The sequence below is a fragment of the Dermacentor andersoni genome, chromosome 10, assembly GCF_023375885.2.
Source record: "Dermacentor andersoni chromosome 10, qqDerAnde1_hic_scaffold, whole genome shotgun sequence".
Taxonomy (NCBI): Eukaryota; Metazoa; Arthropoda; class Arachnida; order Ixodida; family Ixodidae; genus Dermacentor; species Dermacentor andersoni.
In genome coordinates this window covers 83,250,190-83,277,447 of record NC_092823.1, presented here as the reverse complement: position 1 = coordinate 83,277,447, position 27,258 = coordinate 83,250,190, and the positions used below count along the sequence as shown (strand labels likewise).

General features: G+C 43.2%; 2 protein-coding genes across 7 annotated transcripts in view; one reads left to right on the top strand and one right to left on the bottom strand.

The window, feature by feature from the left end:
- Taldo (transaldolase) overlaps positions 1 to 3,481 on the bottom strand; it is a 35,149-nt gene extending 31,668 nt beyond the window's left edge. The window contains exons 1-2 of the mRNA XM_050191420.3: positions 3,263 to 3,481; positions 415 to 538 (exon numbers count right to left, since the gene is read on the bottom strand). Coding sequence (XP_050047377.1) covers positions 415 to 538; positions 3,263 to 3,362 — 224 coding nt within the window. The 5' untranslated portion in view covers positions 3,363 to 3,481. The remainder of the gene's footprint in view (positions 1 to 414; positions 539 to 3,262) is intronic.
- Positions 3,482 to 6,777: 3,296 nt separating this feature from the next.
- The window catches only part of LOC126544177 (E3 ubiquitin-protein ligase Mdm2-like), a 62,480-nt gene continuing 41,999 nt past the window's right edge, over positions 6,778 to 27,258 (top strand). Inside the window, exons 1-5 of one of the 6 annotated variants that reach the window (XM_050191414.3) lie at positions 6,793 to 6,860; positions 13,664 to 13,697; positions 17,602 to 17,679; positions 21,432 to 21,565; positions 26,480 to 26,535. In XM_050191414.3, coding sequence (XP_050047371.1) covers positions 13,674 to 13,697; positions 17,602 to 17,679; positions 21,432 to 21,565; positions 26,480 to 26,535 — 292 coding nt within the window. In that variant the 5' untranslated portion in view covers positions 6,793 to 6,860; positions 13,664 to 13,673. Of the gene's footprint in view, positions 6,861 to 6,917; positions 8,259 to 13,663; positions 13,698 to 17,601; positions 17,680 to 21,431; positions 21,566 to 26,479; positions 26,536 to 27,258 lie in introns of those variants that run through there. The other 5 variants (XM_050191415.3, XM_055062475.2, XM_050191416.3 and 2 more) reach the window with 5 other exon arrangements.

The following is a 27,258-nucleotide window of genomic DNA, read 5'->3' as shown; positions in this document are numbered from 1 at the left end:
TGACCAACTCTGTCGTGTTTACTTTCCCTGGAGAGCCTGGCGAATAAATTTCAGTAATGGACAAGTTCCCCAAGAAAGGCCACAAACCGCAACAAATAGAGTACCATGTGACGAGAAGATTTCTTCCCCCGCCGACCCCATTTACGAGGTCCTATATCCACCATGGCTTAGAAATCTTGTTGACAAAGCATCTGATCACGTTTTGTGCACACGTTGATAGGATCAGTTTTGCCCAGACACGCCTGGTCCCTGCACTTCTTGGGCACAGGACACTGTGCTATATCACATCAAACATCCACTATCATATCCCGCAAGCAGACATGTCAGATACCACTGGTGGGAACCCCGTGGATAGCAATGTGCGTGTTATTGCATGCGTAAATAAGGACAAGCAAAACAGAAGGAACAACTCACTTTCCTTTAGTCTTGCCATACTGCACAGCTTCGTCCACTAGATGAGCGTACTGGGGAAGCTTGGAGGCGGCCAGGATGAGTGATGGATTCGTAGTGGCATCCGTCGGCTTGTACTGCTTCATCACTGCAGTGGACAGAAGCTCTTGTGGGCAGGTGAACCAATTTGTGTAAAATAGGTGCTACGCACATTAACTCCTACAGTTATGGCTTCCTCAGAGTAATGGACACTAAGGTGACACGGCATCCAAAGAAGGGAGAAAATAATTGCAAGAACGGCTTTTCATTGGCAAGTTAGTTTTGCCAAAATCCAAAAGGCAGAGAAAGTTTTCCTGGAAAGGAAAAATATTCGTCCACCTAAACTGTAGCAGGAAGCTACACACAAAACCCTTACAGGTTTCTAATAAAGTTTCACAGTTGAAGAAAAATTTGCCCTTGTCCGGGGATTGAAACCAAGACCACCGCCTTCTTCCAGGGCAGTCAATGTTTTATCTGAACTAGCAAGGAGGCTTGTTTCTCTGCCAGGAACACTTGCTTGTGCTGCCTCAGAATACACCACACCAGAAGCACTTAATAGACAAATCTGAATGCATTTAGTGCCTGAGGATCATAGAACTCTCAATTTCCTTGACTGACCAGTGTTGCTAGTTTACGCACTTGGGCAAACATTCAATCACTTAGCGAAGATTGAAAATTTTATGCTTTCTCTATCATAGCCACATTAAAATACTACAGGCAGCGTATATTTAAGAACCTTTCAAACATTAATTGAGAGCCGATCATTGAAGATATGCCATTCCAAAAGCCACAACATTTGTAGGTGCACCATTTTTGCACATTCCATTTGACGTTGAAAATTGTTTACACCCCAGAGACATTCATTTGCACTCTGCCGACGCATTTATCAACGATTCCATTACGGGAACTCTCAGCGGTAACTTTGGAAGTTTCTTTTTACCGATATTGTGCGTTTTCCTGCTAATTAGTGTCATGTCATCGAATCAAAGTATTCGTAGAACCAATACATTCAAGTATTCTACAAGTGACTGTAAGTGATACCTATACTTCGTCAATTGGTTACTTGCAATTGTAATTTGCAGATTTTCTCAAGCTGAAATTTCATACACAATTTTTCCTGTTACATTTCATGGACACATTTCATGGCCTCATAAAATGCCCTTGAACCACTGTGCATTATTTTATTAATTGTTACATTTATATGCACTCCTGCAAAGGCTCGACTGAGTAGGGCCTTCAGTATTTGAAGAAAAACTACTTGCACAACTGACCGTGCATGACAATAATCAAACGCTTTCTTCCATGAGCACGTGCATGTTCAGTGGTCACTGACCGGTACAGTGAACTGACATCTCTTCCGGGACTCATCCAATGTCATCTTGCCATGCAGTGCTATTGTTATTAGTTATTTATGCAGTGAAGCATACAGATTTAAGTGCAACAATTATTTTTAATCAAATGTTACACCTTTGTAGCATTCAGTAGTTGTCAAAGTTGTCCATATGATAGTGACATATTTTGTTGCAGAGGCTTACAACGAATGCAACTGCCCCTCACCCCACCCCTACATTTGCTGACCGCCACACTGAATTCCACAGTATTATTTTCACCTATTCCTTTAGACTAGCAACAGCTTTGTATTTTATATAACCCACCTCCTTCACTGCAATAGTCCCAGCGGCTTCTAAAAAACCCAATTCCTGGGAACATACCTTTTTTACCAAACAAATGTCTGTTTTTGTGGCCAATTTCACTTTCTTTAGGAGTCACTCTCTGGTAACTTTGGAAGCCTTAATGGAGCAATTAAATAAACTTTTTGTAAAAGCGTGCACAAGCCGCCTAAATAAAATTAACTGTGACGTCACAGACGTGGTACCACACAACTCGGGCATCAAGGGTGCACGATCTACTCGTACATGTAAAAGAACATTAACCAATACGAAAAAAGCTAGAAGGGTGCGTTAAAAGTGCAATATAATTAAATAATTTAAGACACGTCTTTATTATGGACAAGTGTAGAAAAAGTAAAAACGAAACTGCGTTCGCAAACATACGTGTTGTGTAACGTGCAATGTAGTTTAAAGAGCCCGAAACGACTTCTCGTGTGAACGGTATCGGCGTCACAAGTTACAAACGAAATAAAGGAAAGACCGCGACCGCCGGGCTAGTTAGCCATGCCAGACAGGAAAAGCTTGGCTGTTTAAAAGTACGGTGCGAAAGAGAGGAGCCACGCCCACTCGAAAGCAAATAAGCGATAGCAAATTACCACCGCTTAAACGTCTCCTTCGGCGTTACAAAGCTAACAACTTGAAGGACAGCCGGCCGATAGGATTAGGATCTCTCTCGGGACCGATGGACGGTCAACTGATCACAGACACTGATAAGTGCTGAAATTCCGCTCTCGACATCGCAGGTTGGCGACGAATAAAGAAGAACCGCGACCACCTGCTGCAAACGCCGCCCAACAGCCCGCAAAAGTAGAGGTGGCAAACGCCGCAACAGGAGACCGGCCTTTTCCGCCAGTAATTTCCAGGCGGATGAGACAATCGCCCTGCAGCAGGAAACAGCGGGGCGCTCAGCGGTATTCGATCCGCTGACGACTGAAGCGCAGTCGGGTGAATATCACCCTATGATACCGCTTTTAGCATGTCGGTGCATCGGACAATTATTAACGTATACAACTGTTATAGAAACGAGAATTCCTTTCAGCTCCGAACGACCGGCCGGTCAACTGTAATCTTAGTGAAATTGAGGGCACGTGGTACAGTGGTGTCGTCATTACTTTTTTTTTTTTTTTCTTCCCTTCAGTTTCTTTGGCGAAAGCATCACGCACCTTCGAAGTCTCCCGTGTCGGCGACAACGGTGGTGACCTCCTTCAGCTGATCCAGAGACGAGGCCATCTTCGCACGCTTGATACCGTCAGCACCAGTCATAGCAAGTTGCCGGGTTCCCGGGGTTTTTATACGGCCACAGCGACGCACGCGTGCGTACGGCTCGTACGGCTTCCTTCTTCCTTCGCCAAGCGTTTCTATGGTTGCGTAACGTAGAGAAACCTTAGTAGCCACACTTCACTTAAACCTCATGGCACCAAAAGCGTACGTTGCGATTGGTCAATGGCAGTGGCACAACCAGGCCCGACAGAAGTTCGAAAAATGTGATTGGCTCTCGGTGGTTTTTCTGGCTGTCTGTGCAAAGCTACTATACTAATTTTGTCTATGGCACTTAAGCTCTTTTCCAAGCGTTTCCAAGCGTCATTAGGATTGCTTAAATTACTTCTAAACAACGTATAGTACAGCTGCTTAAGGTAATTGATTTATTTTCAGATTTACAGAATAAATTACTGTTTTATTAAAAGAAAACGAAACCGGAACTGCTGAGATTTCTCACTGAGTGGGGTGAGTGGCCATTGGTCTGGCGCATCGTTTCAGTTGCGTCGCACGACGACGAAAGATGTAAAAAAATGACGTGGCGGCGCTGCGATCGAAGTAGCGTGGGCGTTTGCACGCCATCAGGAGATTTTCTGCAGTGATTATATCGTGAACAATATGTTCCGTAGTGACTTACGTTTCCTTTCTTGAAAACACTGCGCTCGATATATTCCTGTAAAAAATAATGTCACGCTGATGACGCACATATCGTTCATGGCGTGGACGTACCGGTCGTACAGCGTTAAAGAGAATTAAAAGAGAGGCGACGCACGTGGTACAGCGTTGGAGTCATTCCGAAAAGAACAGACTGCTGTTTGTTTATATCCTGCGATACTCAGAAAGTTAGAGGGAGGGGTGTGCACCGGGCATATGCCACTGAATTTGTTTTTACAACGGAGCTGTATATGGCTAGGGTCATAGAGTTACTATACTGGCTAGGGTATCAAAGAATTTTCGTGTCCGCACACAAAAACTATCGTCATCAATGGCTCATACCACCGCAAGCAACCACAAAATGCAATGGCTCATAGCACCGTAAGACAGAGGCTACAATTACGCACTCAGCAAAGTGAAGCGAACAGTGCTTACGTTCTTTCTAATCACATATACAACGTGTCGAAAACTGTCGATCGCCATCAATGGCTCATACCCCCGTGAGCAAGCAAAAGTGCAATGGATCATATAGCCCGTAAGGTTCATGGCTACTCACTCTGCGTGGGTTAGTTGCGATGACACGTACTATCCCTGTGGTCGTTCTCGATGATTTCAATGTGGATGTGTCAGCCGAAAAGGGAGTGGTTTACGCGTTTCGTGATGCAGACATACGCGCTTGGGATGCCCCACCGATCCGGCCCAACCGACCACCCAGTGTAAGTGCATCGGTTTGACATCATCAAAGAATGTGCTTGCAGTTGCGAGTATGCCGATCAGTGTATATCATGGTGACCACAAAGTCATTGTGACCGTCGTTACTAAGTGACAATCGAGTCATGCCAATAAAGTATTTACCACAAGTTTTCTTACCACGATGTTTACAGTTCCGCTTGGTCATCCACCTTCACAGGGCGGTGAATTTTTTTCTAAGGCCTTCATTTAATGCAAAAAAATAAATAGTCGAATATGCCATGTCATATTACACCTTTCATATCCACGTTTATAGCCAAAAATTTAAATATTCCCTAACCAGTCTTTCCATCGGCCCCTATTTGCTAAGACCATCAAAAGTTGTTAGTCACTTAGCATACACTAAAGAGGATGAAGGCGAAAGCGTGTGCGCTCACGATACATTCATTACATTACTTGGCATTGTCATTCGAATGAGTTACTTCCTATTATTGGTTTTCTCCCACTAAAGGTCGTGGGTTTGAGTGTCCAAATTAACTTCCAATTAACACCAAAGGTAGTGGGTTCGACTCTCGACCGACCTTCACAATGCCAATTAGAATCCAACTTGGGGATATGGCCAGTTCGCCTCTTTCTCCAAGTACTTTGGTTCTAATGAATGGAATGCATGAACTCTGGGGTTTTACTTGCCGATACCACTATTTGATCACTTGATTACGAGGCATGCCCTAGCGGGGGACTTCGGATTATTTTTGACCACCAGAGATCTTTAACGTGCTTCCAATGCACGGTACACGGGACTTTTTGCATTTCGTCCCCATCTAAATACGGCCGCCGCGGCCAGGATTTGATCCAGCGACCTCGTGCTTAGAAGCGCAACACCAGCAAGCCACCGCGGCGGGTAAGTGGGTTCGACTCCCGCCAAAGGACATGTGTTCGAGTGCCTTAAGTGCACCATAATTCACTTCGCTTTAATTAAACAAAAGCTATAGTGGGTTCGACTCTTGACTTTCACGATGTCATCCAACTTGGAGGATATATATATGGCCGGTTCGCCCATAACCTCAATTGGGTTCGCCTCCCACCAAAGGTCGAGGGTTCGACTCTTGACGTTCGCGATGGCAATTTAAATCCAACTTGGTTCGCCCATATCTCCAAGTGGGTTCGACTTCCTATGAACCTTGGCGCCATAACGCCGGACATTGGATTTTTTGTCCCATGAGCTGTCTAAGCTAGGCTTTCACCTCAATTCACTTCAATTTATTTACGCTCGAGCTATGTGGTCATTCAACGAAAATACGCTACGTTCCCGAATCCCGCATAAGAGTGAGACTGCGAAAATTTCACTGACTAGCTTATTTATCGGTCGTTGACGAAATAATGGTCAATCAATGCTGACACCGAAGCAGTTGAAGTACTATTAGGGTACTAGTACTATCGCGCTCAGCGTGAGCTACAGCGCGTGGCAAAGCGGTCGCGCGTAGTACTAAGCGCGATAGTACCGTTCAGAACCTGCTGAGGTGAATAAAGAACGACACTGAAATATCTGTACATGTACATTTTTGCAACTAAGTGAGCTACTGGTTCCAAACTAGCCGTTCGTACAGCATGCACGCGCTCGCTAGGAGAGGATCGACGCTCCTGAAAACAACAAAAAGAAAACAAATTATGCTGTGCACTCGATGTTTCAAACTTACGGATATATGCCACATATATGCCACAATTACACTCCTGTTTAAATAAAAGCACCGGTTTAGGAACATCCACAGAGAACGTCTATAACCCACTACACGCACAATCGCCCTTGGCGGCCGCAACACTATTATGTCGAACACCCATTTCGCTAGCAGCGCCCTCGGCCCCTATTTAAACGTTGCTTCAGCGGGCACCTGCTGATAGATGCACTAGGCCGAATGTACAACCAACTTAAGCCTAAAAGTGCTGTCAACCGGTGGAATTCTAGCCACTATTAAAAATTCCTGGGCTTTTTCAGCACGTAAACTATTTCTAAGAAGTAAAGACTAATTAAAGTGTTTTATAGTTCTTTCGACGACATTTCACAAGTTGCTTGCTTTTTGAGGCGTCACCTCTGGTGGCCGAGCCTTGCACTACCGGAACAAAAACAAAGCACCTCCCTGAATCTGTTCGGCATATTTGCTGGTAAGCGAAAAGTTGTTTTCCGATATTGCACGTTTTCAACGTTACCGACGCTGCACCCCTGCGTTGCCGCATACGGCGGCGATGCTACCGAAGCCTGCACAAATGCGTTTCGAGCTGTATGCATTTTTCCCCCGAGTTCTTCGACCGGTCGCGACAACCGACAGCTTGGCGCGTCTTGTCGGAATTTTCGTCGCATATTTCGCGTAAAACGCATGACAAACAGCACCGACCACGACAAACAGGCTCATATATGTTCGCAGCACGCAAACAGCATGAAAAAAACACCGTTTTTCGAGTTCCACGTTGTTGACGAGCCGGTCGATCCTCCCAGCGTCGCGCGGGCTGGTGAGCAATCGGGCGGTTAATGCTACGCGGCGTTCAAATATTCGAATTTGAACATTTGAACGTTTGAAAAAAAAGGCTTGTCCGACGGCGGCACAGGCATGTCGGGCGCGCGCGGGTCTGAATCACACTGCCTGCTACGTGCGACAATAGAGGAAACTAGAACGTAAGCAATTGCAACGTCAGCGGCCAACCCTCGCTTATGTGCGAGCGCGTTGTCGCCCGCCCCGACATGTTCGGGCAAGAGCACTGCGCAAGTAACGCCGCGTCGTCTCGCACCGCCGGTTGGCGATCTCGTGGCACTTCATCCTGAGCGCGCCGCCGGCACCCACGGTTAGAGCTCGTCGCCACAAAAGTAAGCTTTTGGACTTGAAAAAACTTAGAAAAACTATGCAAAGATGGGTACAGGGCATTCGGGGTTCTTTTTATTTTTTTTTTTTTTTTTGTTATGGCTTGTAGCACGTGGTCTCGTAGACTGCGCGTCGCCGGGTTACCATGACACCGCGCTTCTGTGGCAGATCAGTTTGAAACGCGGCTGTGGTTTTTACGCGTAGCTTCAGTGACAGTATCTTTAAAAAAATATTTCGCGTTTTTGGTTGTTGGGTTTCTCCCACTAACGCCGCTATGTGTGCGTCAATTACTACCGCCCTAATGGCTTTCTTTTGTTGAGAGGGGGCGGTTTGGTCTTAAGTTCGTGACTGCACTTTCGGGCACGGTGTCTTCGCTTCCGCCCCTCTAAGCGAGTCGAATTTAAAATGCTATGTTAGGTCAACTACTCGAAGTCGCTGCCGTAGGCCGTTTATTATTATTTTTATTTCCCCTGATTGCCCTGCATACCGTAGTTCCAAGTCATTCCAGCCGTCTTTCTGCATATCCCAAGATTTTGTGAAAAGCAGGCTGATTGCGTTGACATAGTTTTGTAATGGTACATGCAACAAATGTTTCACAAGCCGTGTGCTCAGTCATGTAAATTTTAATTGTTTCTGTCGAGCGCCGTCAAGTTCATTGGCACATTATCCTCTGTGTAGTGTCACAGGATACAGTGACATTGTATTGGTAAGTGATGCGAAAGAGTGCGTGGCTACTGTGCCCTCGAGTGATGTCATCCACAAATACAAGTACATGACTAAGCATGTCTGTGAGTCAGTATTTAAGGGACTCAATGCTTGTGCCAAAATCTAGCAGGAGCTAGGCAGTGCCCATTTTCTTTAATCATAAATACGTAAGGTAGCAATGGAAATAATTGCTTGAAGCACTTTTGTACTGCCAAAGTATTCATCTCATGTTTGAAATATGAAAGCCTTTACAAAAGCCTCTGCTTTCTTTGAAGTTAAACAGTCTTTCATACCAGAACCTATTATTGATAGTCACAGCCGATCTTGTCACTAATGCCTAGCCATTTGTTTGTGTAGATGTGAATTCTTTTTATTAGGATAAATACATGCAGTAAAGGGGTTATTAGCCCTCAACCAGAATGTAGTCTTGCTAACTAATAGGAGCTCGGCTGTTGCATGCATGGGCATGCATTGCATTGGCGAAAAGGGCTGTGCCAATTTGCTGCCTTCAATGGAGGCAACATCATTGATGTCACTTCAATATGTTTTCTATCTATCCTTTTTTAAAGAAATTCATATTCCGTTGAACCTTTGTTCATATAGTGGTCTGAACTTCTTTTTTTTTTTTCTAGCATCGCTGTCTGTTTGATAAGCTCACTCGCAACTTTCACATAATAACAGCAGCGGTTGCATTGCAACTGTGGTATTTTCCAGAAACAAGTTGAAAGCATTCATTTAGTTAGCATTTTTACACTTTCAGGGGAAGTGTAAAAGAAAGAAAGCTCAGTGGTGTTTACTTGAACCACTGAAACATATACATCCCGATTCCTAGCTACAGTGTAGTTTTAACAAACTTGTAAAAAGAGAAAGGGGTTTGCGTGCCCAGATATTTAGATGGGACAGAACCTTTCCTGTCTCATGTTCATATATTGAACTTATTTTTTAACGATGTTACCAAACCATCCTGCCAAGCATTCCATTCTTATAAGGACTTCAAATCAAAGTTGAACATCTTAAGGCACATGTTTAAATCTGTGCATATTTACTGTTCTTGCATGGTGATCATTGCTTAATTCCTTAGGATTATTGCTATGTATAAATCAAATCCTAATTTATTACAGACACTGAAGTTAATAACATGAGTAACACATGTATTTCTGGAAAACGTATATGTAGCGGTGTGGATCTTGTGTTAGGAACATTGCTTTAAGTGATCTGTCACTCGTGGGATACTGTGAAATAAAGATAGATCAGCTGACCATGCTGAAGTAGTTCGAAGGTTCCTTGAAGTAAGATGTTCAGGCTTCTTGGTGCTCATCTAATGAAGTCATCAGGAAGCCTGCAAAGTTGCAGCCTTCTCGTGAGAGCGCAAGCTTCCTTGCTTCTAAAAGCATCTAAACTTGGCAACAAGTTTAAGGAACTTCAGCCACTTTTGGGCACTGCTGTTTTTTCTTGTCTGTGGTTGTGCATAAGAAGAAAAGAAAGTCTGCACGTGGATGGTATAATCTACTCTTAAAGGGAACGCATAATTAGTAAATAACCCATAGACGATTTGGATAAGAAAAAAAGAAATGCTTAATGTGTCACGATAGGTAAAGTAGACCTGTATTGGGTAATAAAATTGTTGAAGCCTTTTGGTGTCAAACCAGCGGTGATCAGTCTCAAAATGGTAATATAACTTGGTGTTCTATACAGTGAACTGCACTGTGTGATATTATCTGCGGGTCTGTGCAACACGAATAGAGTCCCTCCTTTAAAAAAAAGAAAGTAAGATCTGCAGACTTGTGTAGGTGTACACTAGAAACCAATACAAAAGGGAACACCTGATTTGCATTTAGAGCAGTAAATTTTTCTTGATTCTTTGCCCCGAAATCAAGAGAGCACAAATGAGCAAGTTCCTAGGCAGGGGAGTTGGTTAGCAGGCGTTATTAGTGAGTGAGGCCATAGGTCACACAAGTATGCAGGTTAGGTGCTCCTTATTGTATTGGTGCGTCCTGCAGGACCACTGTATGACGCACTGTGACTCGTAGCTTCTTACTGCAATGTTGCGCAGTTTTGGGCTTGCTGAAGCAAATCTTCCATGCAATAAAAAAAAAAGAGCACATATGAACACGGAACTGGTCACACACTTGAGTGTTAATCTTTCAGTAATGTGCACCTGTAGTTCACACGGAACCTCCGTAACGTTCGTGGTCTGGTTTGCGCCCTTTGAGAAATGGGCATCTTGTTACCTCTTTCCTACACTCGGGGGCACAAGTTGCGCTAGGTCAAAAATTGCTGCTCCCGCTGTTGGAAACGATTGAGTGCATGGTGAGATTGTGAAGTGCATCCAGCGTTTGTGTTGCAGCAACTGTCACTCGCCAAGCCAACAACCATCACATTTCTTTTAAGGTAACTTGATGCGGGCAGCCTATGCTCACATTGTTGAAGAGAATCGATCACTGCCACTCACTGTTGTGAGCTACCACTCTGTAATCTCAGCACGACCACTCTGTACTGGGGAAAGGGAGGTGCGTTCACTGTCGGCCATGCTTTTGATTGTCGAGATCAAAGTACAGCCTGACCCCACGGGGCCAATCTGTCTCCATGGGGCAAAGGTTCACATACATTAGGAGGCTGGAATGAGGGAGTCTAGAACTTCAGTCAGAGATAAGTGGAGGCGCAAACTGCACAACGCCATATCCTAGAACCAAATAAACCAGTTTATATTCCTTACAGTTTGGCTCCACAGTTCTGTTGTTGCGTGGAAGGAAATTTTTGCTCTGACATGTAATTGATGAATGGCGTTGGATAATTCTACATTACAAAATCCTTCAAAGGCATAATGATACTGTTATCAGTTTTGGACGAGGCAGAAGAAGTGGCCAACACCATAGTGGCTTGTGTGTGATGCCTTTGTGTGCGTATGCAAATGCAGGTTATATGTGAGAAAATAGCATACATGAAGGGCAAATGAAGTCTTGTGGCTCGATGGATTTTTACGAAGTGCAGCCCTGGATCTCACCATTCTGTCACCTTGAATACCTCAAGCACACCTTTCTGATAACAGTTCCTTTAATCAATGCTTCCAGAACAAATTATTTAGCAACTTTTAGTGGTTTTCACTGTAGTAAGGCATTGTGAAGCATGTTACATTTGTAAAAGTGTTGCCAGAATTGGTGTTTCCAAGCTCTTTGCAGAAGTCCTAGAAATGCTTTATAGGTGAATGTCATCAACTTCCTGCCAGGCTTCGGCTTACTCCCAGAGTGAGAGGGAAGGAGGTTTGCACAGCTGTCAGTTTTTACGTGTGGATATGTTTCACCAATGCGAGTGGTCGAACTAGGGATGCCGTGAAATTAGCACTGTCGTTGGTACAGAAATATTTGCTGCATACACTCATGCTGGATGTATGAATGCCTGAGTTTTGGTCGTTAAAGGCTCTCTGGCCTCACTCGGTACCACTACCATGGGGACCAAGAGGTCAGTCCAGATGAGGTGCGGTTATTGTACCCTCTGGACGAGTCCATGAACCTGAAAAGACGTGGGAAGTGTTGGTGCGAAGGAAAAAAAAAAGAATGCATTATTTTAAATTAACCCTGCAACAGTTTTCATAATGGGATGAGGTATTGGGCCAAGATGGGTCGAGTGCATGCTATCGTAAGGAGTCATCTGGGTGCAGCTTTAATAAAAAAGCTATGTGTACTTGAACTTGGTAGTTGAACTTTGCCTCGGAATTCCTTTCCCATTCTGATTAAACCACCGCCTTCCAGTGAAATGACTATACCTCTCAAACACAGATAACTGTGGTACTGTAATGATAGTAATGGGAAAGGGGAGGTCTTGTGTCACTCTCACTTCAATGTTAAAAGTTAGTTGGACTTGTGAAGTTTGGCACATTCTTCTTGGTAAATTCCAACCTTGTGCTCCATACAGAGTACATGGCTGAATTCTGCCCTTACGAAAACTGTTGCAGGTTTCTTTTAAAGTGTTTATTAATGAGAAAAATGGTATTGGATGTAGTTGCCTAAAGCAGAAATAAACTGTTAGAACAACGTGGCCCAGCTTAAATATTCCAAGTTATTTTAATGGAAAAAAGGAAAAGGCTTTTTCTTTGTACGTATGGGAAATTTATGCACACAAAAAAAGCAAGCAAAGCAGTTTGGTGAAAATCGAGGAAGTTGGCATGTTTTCAGCAGGAATGCAAGTTTGCTCGCTCTGGTAATCTTGCTGGAGTTCTATCTCAATAATTTATTATGCTTAATTATGCGAAAACTGTCAGTGGCTGAAATATACTTTTTCTTTCTTTCGTTGGAATTTTCATTTAACAGAAACCTGTAGAGCTAAAAGATTTAAAAAGCTGCACAAATTGTTTTAATTTCTAGCTGATCTAGTTTGCCGAGCTAACTAAACTTGTTAACCAGTGCAAGTTAGCCTTTTGATTATGTTCGCAGACTTGCCTGTCGTCATGCAGTGCAAGTACAAAAATAATCATTGAATTTTTGCAAAGTTTCATTCCTCTGTGTGGCATGCCAGCTAAAATTATGGCTCTGCTTGTTGATTTTTGGTCACCTGGGGTGGCTTGCACGAAGCATTTTGAGTCAAAATAAAGCTCAGTTGCACTTGAAGACTCCTGCACCCTAAAGAAGCACTCAGCTATGCTAGGCAACGTCGGAAGCACCCTAGAGCACTGGAACTCGAGATATCTCCTGCACTAGCCTACGAGATGGCACACACCGACACATCAGCTGGCGCAAGGCAGACTTAGATCAAAGTGCAGTGTTTTTGGATGGGTGTTCGCACTATCAGTCCAGTTGTACAGGAAAAGGTCTAGAAAATTCACTCCACTTGAGTCCATTCAACAGTGTATGAACCAAATAAGTAAAAATATGCTATATATTGATATAGTCACACTTCGACTGCTTTGGACATTTGAAGGTTGAGGTTTGCCATGATTGCTTTTGATAGTTTGTGCTTCTAATTTGGAACAAATTTAAACAAAGTGAAACTTTATTGCAGTTAGCCTTTTAATACACCTCATTCTTCTCCCCACACACACACACCCCTCTTGGTTGTTGCCCACAACCTTCCTCGCCAGCCAGGCTAACACAGAAATGTTGACAAAGCACACCATTACCCAAAGGCATTTCCAAGATCGCCAGCTCGGTGCTTGTTTAGAGGCATGGCACGGCCAACTTTTAACTGCTGTTAAAATGCTCCGTGCAAGTTGTTCTCAGATAAACCTGTCGAAACAGAGAAAAAAAAAAGAAAAAAAAAACAAAAGGTGTAAAATTTTCCACGTTGGCATATCTTTTTTTTTTTTGTTCCCACGATTTTCAACAATGGGTTCAAGTCTCTTCTTTCCTCCCCATGAATTTGGTCCATTACCACTCTTGTCTGTATGTGTGTGTGTGTTGTACACTCTTGCAGGTAGTAAAGCATGAGCCGTGTGTCAATTGAACAGGTAAGAAAAGGGAAGACGAGGAGGCTGATTCCCCAATTGGCTCTTGCCTTTCCCTTTTCCATACTTACTTGCTTTGCGACCATCTTTGGTTGACACCTCTTCCCCTCACGGTTTGCTTTTGACTGGCGTTTGGGTCCACTTTTACGTTTTGACTTATTGTTGCGGCACTTAAAATTGCACCTTGCTTGACGCTTCTGCTATCAGTTATCTCGCAGTGTGTATGATTGCAAACCATCAACAAACTGTTTTGCAAACATGGGGTGCGATCTTAAAGTGGTTTGGAAAGTGAACCATTAGCTTGGCCTCGCGGGATTGGTCAGGATCGTTTTTTTGTCGGCGAACTGTTGTAAGATTGCACCTATGGTTATTTACCTCATTCACTACCTTTATTTATTTATTTGACCATGCGGGCACGAGTAATTGACATTTGAAATGTATAATTTCTGGGGAAACTTGTTTGAAACAATGTACTCACGATATTGTGCCATAGGTTGCCAATAGTAGACAGTGGGTGACAAGGTGCTCCGTAATTGCTGTTTCAGTGTTCATAGTAGTGGCACCATCCTGTAAGACCACATTTAAAAAGAAAGGATAATAAATTGTTGCCGGCAGTGGTAAATTGAAGGTGTAGAGATTTATTTTGGAGCCTTCGATGGCTGTCTGGTCACTACTATTGAAATATATGAGGAATGACCTGTAGAAACCACCTTACTTAAGCACTTGACTGCGTGGCTGTTTTGTATCGCTCACAATCTTCACAACACTACTGCAGTTAGTTTGGTAAACCAATTTACTTTCTTTTTGTCTATGTGTCTGATAAACTCTTATGGGAGTATGCTAGCTGCTATGGTGATTGAGGCATTTCTATGTGCACCAGTGGGACATACTGGGCACCTGCTGCACCACTGACTGACACTAAGGTACAGCAATCTGCACACACACAGCCGACGTCGTGCTCATTTTTGCACGGCAGTGTAATCGAGATGCTTAGGACAACTGGGTGTGAGCACCACATAGAGTGCCACATGCTATCCTGTGTGCTATGGCACCCAATCCTTGCATTTTAGCACTGCATACAACCATGTTACTGCCTAGGGAACAACCGATTAGTGTTACATATCCGACTTCCTGCAGTCATTGTCAAAGCTCTGCGCTGCGCTCGCATCTTCCAAAGCACTGAAATGCGTGCAATAAACTTGCCTATGCCACGCATAACTTGCACATGCGAATACAATTTTTTTCTTTCAGCAAACTACGCTTGATGTCTTACCGCACTTAGTACACATATTTAGTTAAGCCACATGTATGCTTGCCAGCACGCACAAACTCGCATCTGCGCTCCTGCAACACGTGCAAGATGGGTGCGGGACGGCTCGCGCGCGTCGACGTGAGCGTGAATATCTGCGCAGACAGATAACGGCTGTTCGGGCTGGCTCGCAGCGCCACTCGCTTGGAGCAATGATGTTGCGCACGTAGCACAACGTTTTCCATGTGCACGACCGGACTGGAGATCACGCTCGTATGGTCGTCTGGCCAGGCTAAATGGTGTGGAGCGTGGACCAGCTCGACCGACGGGCAGTAGCCATACCTAGATTGTGCATTTTGAAACGCTACGAATAGCTCAGTGTGAATGAAGCGAAGTTTGCCGAAGGTGCGCCCAGGCACCATGCCAGGTGTGCAACCCGGCGTGCGTCTCTTGTAGATGCAAATTGCCGTTCTTTGACAGGCCTGGCAGGCGCAGAACACATACATGAGCTTGCGCGTGTTGGCAAGTGTACTTGCGGTTTGGGATTTTCTCGGTCATTTGCTTCTTTATTTTTGTTAATTTAGCAAGCATTTCGTAAAAAATGCCCTCGGCTAAACTTTTGCACACTCTTGCATGAAATATGTAGTGTTAATTGCATGCTTGTCAGTAGCATCTTGTTTCATTGTTTGAACTGTCATGTTAGTAGTATACCTGCAGTGCCCATTTGCTAGTAACTAATGTTAATACTAAAAGGGGTGTTTATTGGAGGTTTTGATACTAGCATGTTTATTGTGTGTGCTTCTGTTGGTAAAGCTGCAAAAGGCAGCGTTGTCAACATTGGCATGTATGTTAAAATACGTATCAAAACCTACAACCACACTTGCCAAGTTGGTAAAGGGAAGTAGCATTTGCACGTTGCTTCGACATTTATGCACCTTCCTAATTTGCATGCTTCAGTGGTCGGTTTTTAGTAGCAACGTTTAGGGCATTGTGTCAGCATTCTCGGCACAGGGCACTATTTGGGACACTAAAAGTACATTGTGATTCAGGCTGAGATGTTTTAGGTTTGTGGTCTGTGATCCTTTACTAATTCTTTGAATGCCCCGGTTTCACAAAGAGCAGAGCTGAGGTGAGTAAGAAAAATGACAAAGAAGTTGATCTCGTTGCTTCACTTGAAATTGGGTGCTTGTTTTACAGTCATTAACCCTGTGTGTCAAGTGATCTGAAGCATAAAGCTAATGTCTAATGACTCAATTGAAAAGCAGGTGTGCATTTGGCAATGTCACTACGACGAAGATATTAGCAGCTGAGAGAGGGAACGAAAAGAAAGCATCCTTATTGAACTGGGCTGGTATTACGCAAGGGTTCCTTTTGCTTGATTGTATTCCTTTGTGTCCACCTATTCACGGCTGGCTGATCTCAGTAATAATGGATGAAGTGCCGCTTGGACCACTAACAAAGCACAACAAGGAATATCGTCAAAATATAATCGTTACATTATTTTGGCCTCAGTTATTGCTCTTTGGCCTTAGGGCAGCAGGCGAAAATCAATGTACTCCGTTTCAAACTTGGCAGGCTCATGCTGGAGATGCGTACGCATGTAGTGCGGCCATCGAAGTTTTACTTCACACGTTTCGCAGTTGAGTTAATAATCAGCGTCACTTTCTACAGAGCAACCATATCACAATTGAACTTGTGGAATATGAGGTTATGTCAAATTGCGCTTTATTTTTGTACCTTCATGCTTCCCGTATCCAATGTACAAGGTTATGCCCACAAGCGCTAGCGGTGGGCGGTGGCAGCAGGTCACATAGATGTGTCACTGTGTTTGCTCGATTGCAAATAGATTAAAATGTGCAATGCCTTCCATGTAGCAATTCTCATGTTTTGTGGCATAAAAGTGTGGAACTTAAGCATACATCGAATTATAGGACGCATACCTATATGTATTCCTTTCCTGTGTGACCCACTATTTTTTGGTTGCGTCTCTTTGGCTTAGCCTTCATAGCTTTGCCTGTTATGCATGAAACGAAGTACAGTGTCCTCAAGGCAGTGTGAAATGGCCTGCCACAGTTTCACGTGCTCACACATGGCCATGACCGCAGGCCTGAAGCAGGAGGTCAAAAGCAGGATAGAGAGCGTTCGCCATATGTGTTTCAAGCTGTCAAATCATGGAAGCTGTGAGAAGAGGGCACGCAAAGAGTAGCTACAAAATTGTGAGGCTGACGTGCTTGTGGGAGGAAGTAGGGACCATGGGCAAAATTCTGCAAGCAGGCTTTCCCACACATCTGGCCTTGCCCTAAATAAACATGATGGTCACATTCTTGCTAGTAGAACTGCTAAAGTTAAGAAATGCGTTTTGAAAGTTTAGACAGTGCGGGCAACATAGGGCGGCAACATTGATGTTGCCAGCTTACTTACTACCTTACTTAACGATGGTAGTGCACTCGCACATTTTGCATATCGTCTGTTGTGATCTCCTAGCATTTCTGTAACGTCCTACCTCAGCCTGAATTCTGTGTTTGTCTTTTAGTGTCCCTTGAAGCTTTTAGTTCGGCAACATCGCATGTCAACTGTGTTAGTAAATTTTTGTGTGTGGTTGTGTGTGTGTGTCTTGTGCCCGTCTGACCGTGTGAATTCGCTCCACTGTGTGAATAGCTCTTCATACCAAAGGATGGACTCATGGAGTGCCTTAAAACAGTGGGGGCTAAGCCGGGGCCCTTTACTTTCCCACAGGTGAGCTTTTGAGTTTCATCGCTCACTTTCTTTTTGTTGTTGAAAGTACACATTCAAAATGGGCATTTCTTTAGGAATGCCGAAATAGTTGTGGCAGGATCCCAACTGACGGCATGTGATTTGTTGGATTGCATATGTAGAAATGTCAGGCAAGATGGCCATGCTGTTCCGAGTTGGATTTCCACCCAGAGGAGCTGCACCTCTAATGGGGGTGCAGTACAAGGCTGCTCAGTAGCGAATCTTATGTGCATGGCAAATAACCCCCCTATAGCCTAACTCTTGAGCTCACCATTCTGATAGATATCCCCAGTAACCAATGTTACTTTGGCCTGTTAAAGATATGTAATTGAGGCTCAAAGTACAATATGGCTGTCATTCTCTACTGAAACTACAAATAAAGTTCCTTTGCAGGCACTTATCAATAAAGATCGAGATAATTCCTGATGTTACTTTGGCCTGTTAAAAGTCTGTATAAACAAATAAACTAACGAGGGTTAAAAAATAAGCGCACTATCTAATTTGACTAGAGTCTCTGGCCTTCTCAAGCTCATCGTAAAGTCGCAAGTTCTTGCTGTCACTCATTCTTTTTTCTTTTTTGAACGACAGGTTTGTGATGTTGTACACGTAAAAGTAAGGTGCTTCGATTTGCGTCTGTGACCATGTGCCAGCATTAAAGGAAAGATGACGTGCTAGCGGGAATTCGCCCTTATTTCGCCGTTTTTCAGACTTTGAGAATTGATAACTGCAGTGCTCTTAATAGTTCACGTACCATGGTAAGAGAGAGTAATGGTGATTTCTCCTCACTTGGAAAAAGGAAAATCATTACTTAAGAGCCAGTGTGGACCGGGCATTGCTCATCATGGCTGTTGCATGCCCGTCCGTGTTGAATTGGATTGGACTACAGAAATTTTCAGTCGCATTCACACTAGCTTGTCACTATGCAACTTTTCTTTTGTGCTTCATCCTGATGTGCATGTCATTTTCTAGTGTGTTTTCCCCGAAAAATGTGCATGTTAGAATCAAGTGAATAACGGTACTTCGCAGGCCATGCGGACCCCTGTTTTTCAGCCTTCTCTTCAACGAATCCAGTGCTTACAACCTCAAAAGCACATGTGTGTACACCACAATATGGGCACACACACACGCTCACTTGTCATTAAGGTCTTGTTAGCTGCAGGTATTGCCAGTATTTCCCTGCCTCTTGTGGCACTTTGATTCTTAAAGTAAGTATGAATACTAACCGGCCCCGATTTCGGTTCTTGTGCAGGGAATTGCTAACAAAGAGTGTGAATGCCGCTGCGTACATTTTGATTACAAAATGTGGGTCCGCTCCGCAAACTGTAGTGCAGCTTTTGCAGCAAGACAAAAACGTGAGCATGTTGTTTTTGAGACGGTTGGCAAAGCTGGTTACACTCGCTGTCAGAGCAAGCTCGGTTAGCCAGAAGAGATGATAAAACAAAGGACCAGTGGCAGACACTATCATGATGTGATTGTATGAGCTGCTTGCTGCGATGCCATGAATTTTGCAAGCGCGTGCTCGGGGTCTAGTTGTAATTATTATCTGATATCGTCAAAGGAGGACTTCACTGTATCTTAAAGGAGCCAAAGATTCAGCCTAGCGAGGTTTAGGAACTAATTCGTGCACCAAAATGACCCAGATGCAGCAAGGTGTACCTTGAAGTTTGACGTTACACTGATGACACACCAGCACTAAAGTTCTTGCTCAAATATTAAGAAAAGAAATGCTGGCTCTCATTTTTTCCAGTAATATTTTATTTTGTGCCAAGTAAGTTTATAAAGAATACTTTAACATAGTATTTGAAGAATACTTCAAAAATATATTGTTAGAGAGTTTTAGCTTGTTTGCAAACCTCTTACTGTTTGCAATTTACTGGGTTACCACAGCCATAGACGGCAGCAGCAAAGCTAGTAGTGACATCTTGTGATGCGTTGTCCCACTACGATTTATCTGAAAAATATTTGTCCTGCGCAAGTTTCTTTTTTCTTCTTTTTTGAAGGAAAATCATAAAAGGGCAGCACATTAATGATTATGTTGTTGCCAATGCCTTACATTGTAGTTAAGTAGAGTACGGTAGCTCACTGCAGTGTTAGCTTTGCGGGCTTTCTTGTTAAGCTCTCCGTCATAAGAAGTTGCTACGAGCGTTTTTACGGCCGCATATCCCCCTGGTAACCCGGTAAACTGCGAATGGTCAAGAGTATGCAGACATGCTAGAACTCTCTATTGTTGCTGTTTAATTACAAAAGATCAAGTTGAGAGATGTTAGCCAACAAGGTTTTGTAATTGTGTCAGTATTACATGCTGTGTTTTGAGGCTTTGTAAGCGAGAGAAGGTGAGAAAATGGTTGACAGGCGGCAACGCTATATGGAAATTCTTGCACCATCACTCCATGAGTCCGTCTGCTTAAGCGCAGTGAATTGTCTACTGAGAATCGCGTAGCATTGAAATATAAGCAAAGGCTTATCACCAGCATTGTCGGCTTCTCTTTTTCGCCAACTTCAGCGCAGACAATTCACTTGGCATGTTTTGATAACTTTTCCTCTGCCAAAATGACCAACATGCATGAAAGTACTGTCACTGGTGTCTTTGGCCGTTAAATTCAATTCTGCAAAAGTAAACGTATATGCATAGAGTTTTGCAATACTGTACTAACACTAGTTTAAACTTAATCTGTGTTTCTATGTGAGGTACTTATAAATTCTGTAAGACATACATGTACAGAGGAAATGAGGACTTGCTCGAAGGTTTGTATGACTTCTGCATAAATACTAAATAGCTGTTAGACTTGCATGAGGCAATGATTTGCATTCATAATCATGATTATATCTGAATGCTGAAATTGCATGAGAGCATTAGAAAGCACCAACAGCACAGTTTCAAAAGTTACTACTTGATAATTTGAAAGCATAGTTTACTGCAGTTGTCATATGACTGGCTAAGTTTGGTTTGCTCTTTCGGAATGTCTTGTGACAGAGTTTCTATGGTGTCATTACCAAGGATCTTTTGGTAGGACTTTGAAAGCTTGTAATGCGCTAGATTATGTTATGGTGCTATTTTGCTGATTGGTGGGAGTAACTAAAGGGTATGCCATGGTGCTACAGGCAACATGTGGTACATTTCAGATGCAGTTCTTTCATTGTTTTCTATAAAAAAAATTGGGGATGTTCAAAATGTGCAGTACCTTTGGGTTCTAGAAGAACATCAAGAATCTTGGAACACCGCTTAAAAAAACTCTCTGAATGTATACCTTCCTTGAATTCTTTGATAAGTGGTGGGGAAGTGGTTTCTATCATGAAAACGAGCACACTTGATGCTATGGTCAATTTGAAAATATTTGGCACTGTTGCCTATGTAGTGCCTATTGATGGTACATAGTTTTATAAATGGTTACTACCATATATTTGTCACCACACTCACTGTAATTTGTGAATACCTAGCTTCTAAACAAATGGCAAAGCTAAAAAGTGGCATGGCTCTTTTAGACAAAGAAAACATCTCCCAGCAAGCAGCCATAGAGAGCTTGGGAGAGAGGATTGCGGCTGAAAAAACAAGCAAAATTTTTTTGCTTAAGTTTGCAGCCTGCTTCACAGCCCTACAGATTTACTACTCCATCAAAGTCCTTTGATGAGCCTCTTAATCTCGGTCCATACAGGCGTGGAAAAAAAAAAAACGCCTGCTTGATCTTTTTCTTCTTCACATTTTGTGATTAAAGATGTGTGTGCCTCCCATGCAGATAATAGACCTTGTGAGAACGTATGTCATGGAACGGCGGCTCGCTGATGCCAAGTTGCCAACCATGATCGTCTGTGGCCATGACCCACTGGGCAAGGTGTTTGGTGTGGAACGTTTTCTAGTCAACGAAGTCATGTAAGTGGGCCTCTCCTGTGGCGGGGCGGGCCTGTCGTCGTGTCTTTCTTGTAACCGTGCTGCTGCCGTGCCTGACCCACCAGCATTGCCGCGATGGTTGGCCCTAAAGCGCAACAGAAAAATGGCATTGGTTTGTACGAGAATATATGCAGTGCTGATGGAGAGTCGGTCGCTTGGATTCTTAGCCCTGTTAAGCCAGTGTGAGTCAGGGTATACTCATTGTAGTAATATATTGCTTAGGCATTTCATGGCTACACTTAGTTTCACACTTGGCAGGCAACGCTGTGGAGGCTATGCAGGTAATGCATTCGTTGAAGTCTCGCTCCGTGCGTTTCACGGTGCGGTTCTTGATCTTTGAAGCGCCCAACAGAATAGCTACTTCATAAATTATGACTGCAGCTTCATATATTATGACTGTAAGGTTACATCAGATATTGATTAATTGTGCGCATTTGAGGTTCCAGTACGCAATGTACTATGTTTTGGTTGCGACTGTAAGCAGTGTGCCATGGGCACTGGTCGCAGAAACACGTGCCGCGCCACTTCTTTGGTGCCTAATAAGTTGCGATCTGTGATGCCTTTCATGTAACATTTACGTCAACTTTTGTAACATTGTTACGTCGACGTACATGCCGTATACCTTTACAGGCTTCAGTTAGTTTGACTGTGGTGACCCCAATAGTGACCCCTTCAGTGGCAGCATCTGTCCCCGCAGAGCTTATAGTACAGTGAATTGAACACACGTCATCTCCTGTTGAAAACACCTCTTCTTTTTTGCAAGCCTTAGGGAGCCTTTCAAGCACTAATCATAGCTCTCAATGTCTGATTGTAGTATTTGCCCCAATTCTAATGCGGTCTTCTTCTTGTTCTCTCTCTCTCTCTTTTTTTCTCAGTGAAAATTGGCCAAAAATTGCCTGTGTGGTGCAATCGGTTATGAAACCAAAACTGCCTTCGGGGCATTTGTATGCTTTATCTCATATGACGGTTGTATTGCGGTGAAGCTGGCTTTAAAGACAACCGTGCAGCAAAGCTGATTTTTAAAAAACTGTCTGGCTTTGTGCACCACATAGTAGACCCTTGGTCATTTTCTTTGCTGAAAAATTGGGTGTGCATTAGGTTGCTACTTTGTTTAGGACCTTTAATGTTGTTTCTATGACAGATTTCTACTTTGGATGCATAAGAAAGGGACGCACATTTGATTTGGGAATGTGTAGAATCGGGTAAATACTGCCAAATGAATCATCAGTGTGTTATAGCGCTTTCCCTGCATCTTATTCAATTCTACCTGCCGGATAATTCGATGAATTTCATCAGTCCTGTGGGGATAGAATTAGTGAAAGTCGACTGTATCTTTCTTTGTGAACAGATATGAGAGTCACAAGAGGCCTCTCTAGTTTTGGTAGCTTTGCCTGCTATGTTTGAGATAGGAATTTTTTTTTTTAATTTAAATTCCTTTACCACAAGCAGTGTTCTTTTTTCTTCTACTTTTGTTATGGGAATGAAGATCACGATATTCGTAATTAAGGATGCAAATAGAGTTGGGCTGTCCTCGACTGCAAGGATAAAGGTTTTGCTTGGCGACCATGATCACGCACATATTCAACCAAAATGCTACCATTACAAAACAGTTTGGTGCCTCTATTTTGTCCATGTCAAAGGAAAAAAGCCAGGGAAAAAGAATGTTAATGACCTCACCATATAAATATGCATTAGGGATCGCCGATTAGCTCACTGTCTTAATGCTGAAGACAGGCCCGTTGAGTCCATCCGTGTTTCCCTGTAATTATGACCAATCATTCGTTGCAATTCTGTTGGGTTGGATTGACAAGGTTTCGGGATGTCTGCATGCATTTCTTTTATTTTGGTTGTTGCTGTGTTCTCTCCTGACCTGCTAAAGTTCTGCAGTGTGTTGAGAGGCTGTCTTGTGGATATGCACACTCAAAAGAAAAGCCTTTGTAGAGCATGCTTTAATACCCCCCGTAATTGTGCCTACTGTTAATTGCGCCTACAACTTGCGCCAATTTTCCAAAGCCTATAAAATTTACACCGTGGAGGAAACAGTTTCAAACCATGTGGGTAATATGTATCCTATAGTAATGTAGGCATCCTAACTGCTGTGTTCCGAGCCTGTTTCCGAGTCTGTCCGAGTCTACGGTAGTTTCAAGAAGCTTGTGTGCACAAGAAATTTCAGGCCTCATGTCAGTGCTACGATAATTTCTTATGGCGTAATAGCTGCGTAAATTGTAATCCTGCAATTTTGCGTAATTCAGTGAATGTATATTGAGGTGTTTAAGTGTAGCAACATGTGACCTGCAGTATTTTAATGTGATAGGCTCCACAAGGTGCCGTGGATCACAGTACTGGACCACAGACCATCCTACACTTAGTCTTTTAGAAGGGATTCTGTTGTTGCCATGATTTATTTTGTATCCGTGTTCGCACATTTGCAGTAATTTTACGCAGGTGCTGCAGGAAAATGATTGAGCAAGTTATTAAAAAAATTAACTGAATGAGAAAAGTAATCTTGGACAGCGTGGTAGGAAGATTTACTAATGTGGAGCAGCCATTAGAAGTAAACATGATGGAACGTTGTAGTTGTCGACCATAAAGAAATTGGAACGCATTAATGCAAAGATGACTTTTTTGTTGCACAGAGGCGACATCACTGATTTCAATACAAGAAAGCATTTATTGATTGACCAGAAACTATGATTGTTCAGCTCTCTGGATAATTTTTGTCTTTATGTGTAACTTGTAAAAGAATGGAGCCTGCAGAATGTTCTATCAGGGAACATGCAGGTCCGGTGGGTACAGCACGCAGCAACCAAAAGTGGGCCACTTAGGTTGTCTCGAGATAAATGCAACATGTTCTTGTGCTTTCGTTTGCCACGTCTTCACTCGTCACACACACACGTACGCACAAAAATTCTTGTGCTTCTATAATAGCAACATTGAAAAATAAACAGCCTCCGAAAGTCATGCAGAGTCGTATAGAACCAACCAGCCTAATCTTTGATCTTACTAAGTGAATCCTCTAAGTTTAAATGACAGAGCTTGTCACGCCCCCTCCCCTCTTTTTTTTTTTCTTACTGCAAGTTTATCATGGCACGCTGCTTCTTGCAGATACCGTATTACTGTTGTCAAGGAAAAGAGCCTGAGTGGTAAATTTGAAATAAACGGCTTGCTGATACAGTCAGCACTCTGGAACATTAAACATAGAGTTGCGATATGGTTTCATGTTTTAACATGGTTGTGGCTGATAAAGGAGCCATAGCAGTGGCATACAGCTCCGGTAATACTATTAAAAGCAGATTGCTGATAATAAAAGTACATGTTGCATACTTGGTGATTACCGTTTACGTTAACTTGCACCCAAAGAAGAAATGTAAAAAAGTTTATAAATGCACTAGTAGTAAGCATTCTAATCAATATAATAACTGACCAACGATTGTGTCATGTTAAATGATTCATGCTGTTTATACATGAATTTTCCCGTGTACTGATAACTTGTTGTAGAAATACCTCACTATACTTGTGTAATGTTTCTTTGTTAGCTTACTGCAAGCCTTGATGAAACTGTCTGCAGTTGCATTAGCTTATTCCTTGTCTGGTTCATGATGCAATTGTTACGTTAAATCCTGACTAGTCAAGACGTGGCAGAGGTGAGCTTTGACGCGCACTGCTTGAGCGATTTGTTTTCAGTACTGCAACAGGTTGGTATTGCTCTCAGTGCTTTCCCACTTCTTGCTCTTGTTGGTGTTTCATATGTTGCCCAAGTCAAGTCAGCGTTCCTGGTGCCAAGACACGAAATACTATGAATCATTGGCAGCGTAACATTAACAGCGAAACATTTGTGCTCGCATAAAACTACTTTAATCTTCGAGTGGGACATGAAATTCAAGGTGTGTTTTGCTTACACCGTAAAGCGTGTACTTTTGAACTACGGCAGGATCATGATGGGCTTGGACTTTTCTGCTGACGGCCTTTTAAGAATGCTGACGGGACGAGGGCACGGTGTGACGGGGCCTGCAACAGGACGGGTGCCAGATTGGTAACGGCAGTTAAAAAAAACGTGCTTAGCTGTTGTGGAGCTGTGTCTATTACAGGCGGTACCGTGTGTGGACACAGGTGGTTAGTCCTGCATTCATTGGTGCCATTTTTTACAGAGCCGTTTAAGCGACGAGTCAGCAGAAGGACTGACAATATGTTTGTATAACATATAAAAAAGCTGTTTGAAATGACATAACCACAATAGACTTGCCACAGTTGCTGCATTGCTCCTGAAGCAGGCAGTATTGACCAATCTGGCACCTGTCGTGTTGCCTGTACATGTCTTGAGACTTGAAAAAGAAAAGAAAGAAAGGAAAAAAAGAATATCCGGTACTGCCTTTTGTTTGAAACGAACTTTTTGCAATCCACTCGTCGTATTTTTTTCCCCTGTGCTTTTTTCCTCAGGGACGACGGGGAAAATGACATTTTGAAAAATAATTCAGCAGACGACCCTGCTCTGCTACCTGTCGTCTGCATCTTCTTCAGTGCAAACATCACCTACTGTGCTGCCTTAGATGTTAATTTCTGTCAAATTATTTTTTTTCTCCTTGTTGGGAAAAAAAAAAAAAGAGAAGAACTGCCTATTGAATTTGGCTCCTCGAAAATTGTGGTGGTTTTGAATAAGCGAGGGAAGGCAAAGGAAGACGTCATACGTGTTGACGGCATGTCTTCTTCAGTGGATTGAAGCCGTCGTCTGCCGTGTTGCACCATCTACAACGCCGACTGACGGCATTTAAGCGGGGACACATCATTTTGGAAGGATGATGGTGGGACGACGGGAGTTTGTGAACTTCGAGGACTTGCGAGGAAAAAGGAAACGAAAGATGTCACGTTCTTTCCATGTTTTTTCTTCTTCTTCTATAGCGATCATCTAGTCAAACAAATGTATGCTGTACCACCGCAGCATGTAGTATCTCAAGGTAACTATACAAGCGGTGGTTTGTCTTTTTTTTTTGTTAACCGTAGATTTAGAAGTCTGTATTTTTCGCTGTGCCATGCTTGAGATGCGACGGACAGCCGAAAGTCCTGGCTGCGCTGTTGCTTGTGGGGCATAAGACGGATGCGAAAATGTTTTCTTTCACTCGGCTGTGGCTCATGGTCTTGGGAAACTCAAAGGCTAGCAGCAGTTCTTGCCTCCAGTTGGCAGTAACTTGCACCAAATCATTGTCAAGTCAGTACACTCCTGCTGCTCAACGCAGACTGTATTGTGGTGGTGAGCCCTTCCTGTGATGAAAAGGAGAGGCGTCTTGTTTCCAGGAGGTCACAGCTAAGTGTGTTTGATGGATGAAAAAGTACACCCAGCACAATATCTCGTAAGCATTCTATAGTAGGCTGTGGTAGTGGTTCCAAGTTGGTAGTGACCAGGTTTAAGCTCTAGGTGCTTCATATTGCTTGCTGTATACAATTGATAATTAGGGATACTGCTGTCTTGAGACGTTCAGTTGGCAAAGTTGAGAACGGCTGTTTCTTATTGAACTGTTTATTTCTTTTTTTGCATTTGATCTGGGTCGTTGGGAATAACAGAATTTTGCAGACAAGTTATCGCAAATTTCTTGCCAGCCTTTTCACTGAACCTTTCAACAGCTGATGCTCACAAAAGTTGGCAGAAGTTGCTGCACTCACCTTGAACCTCTTGGCGATGG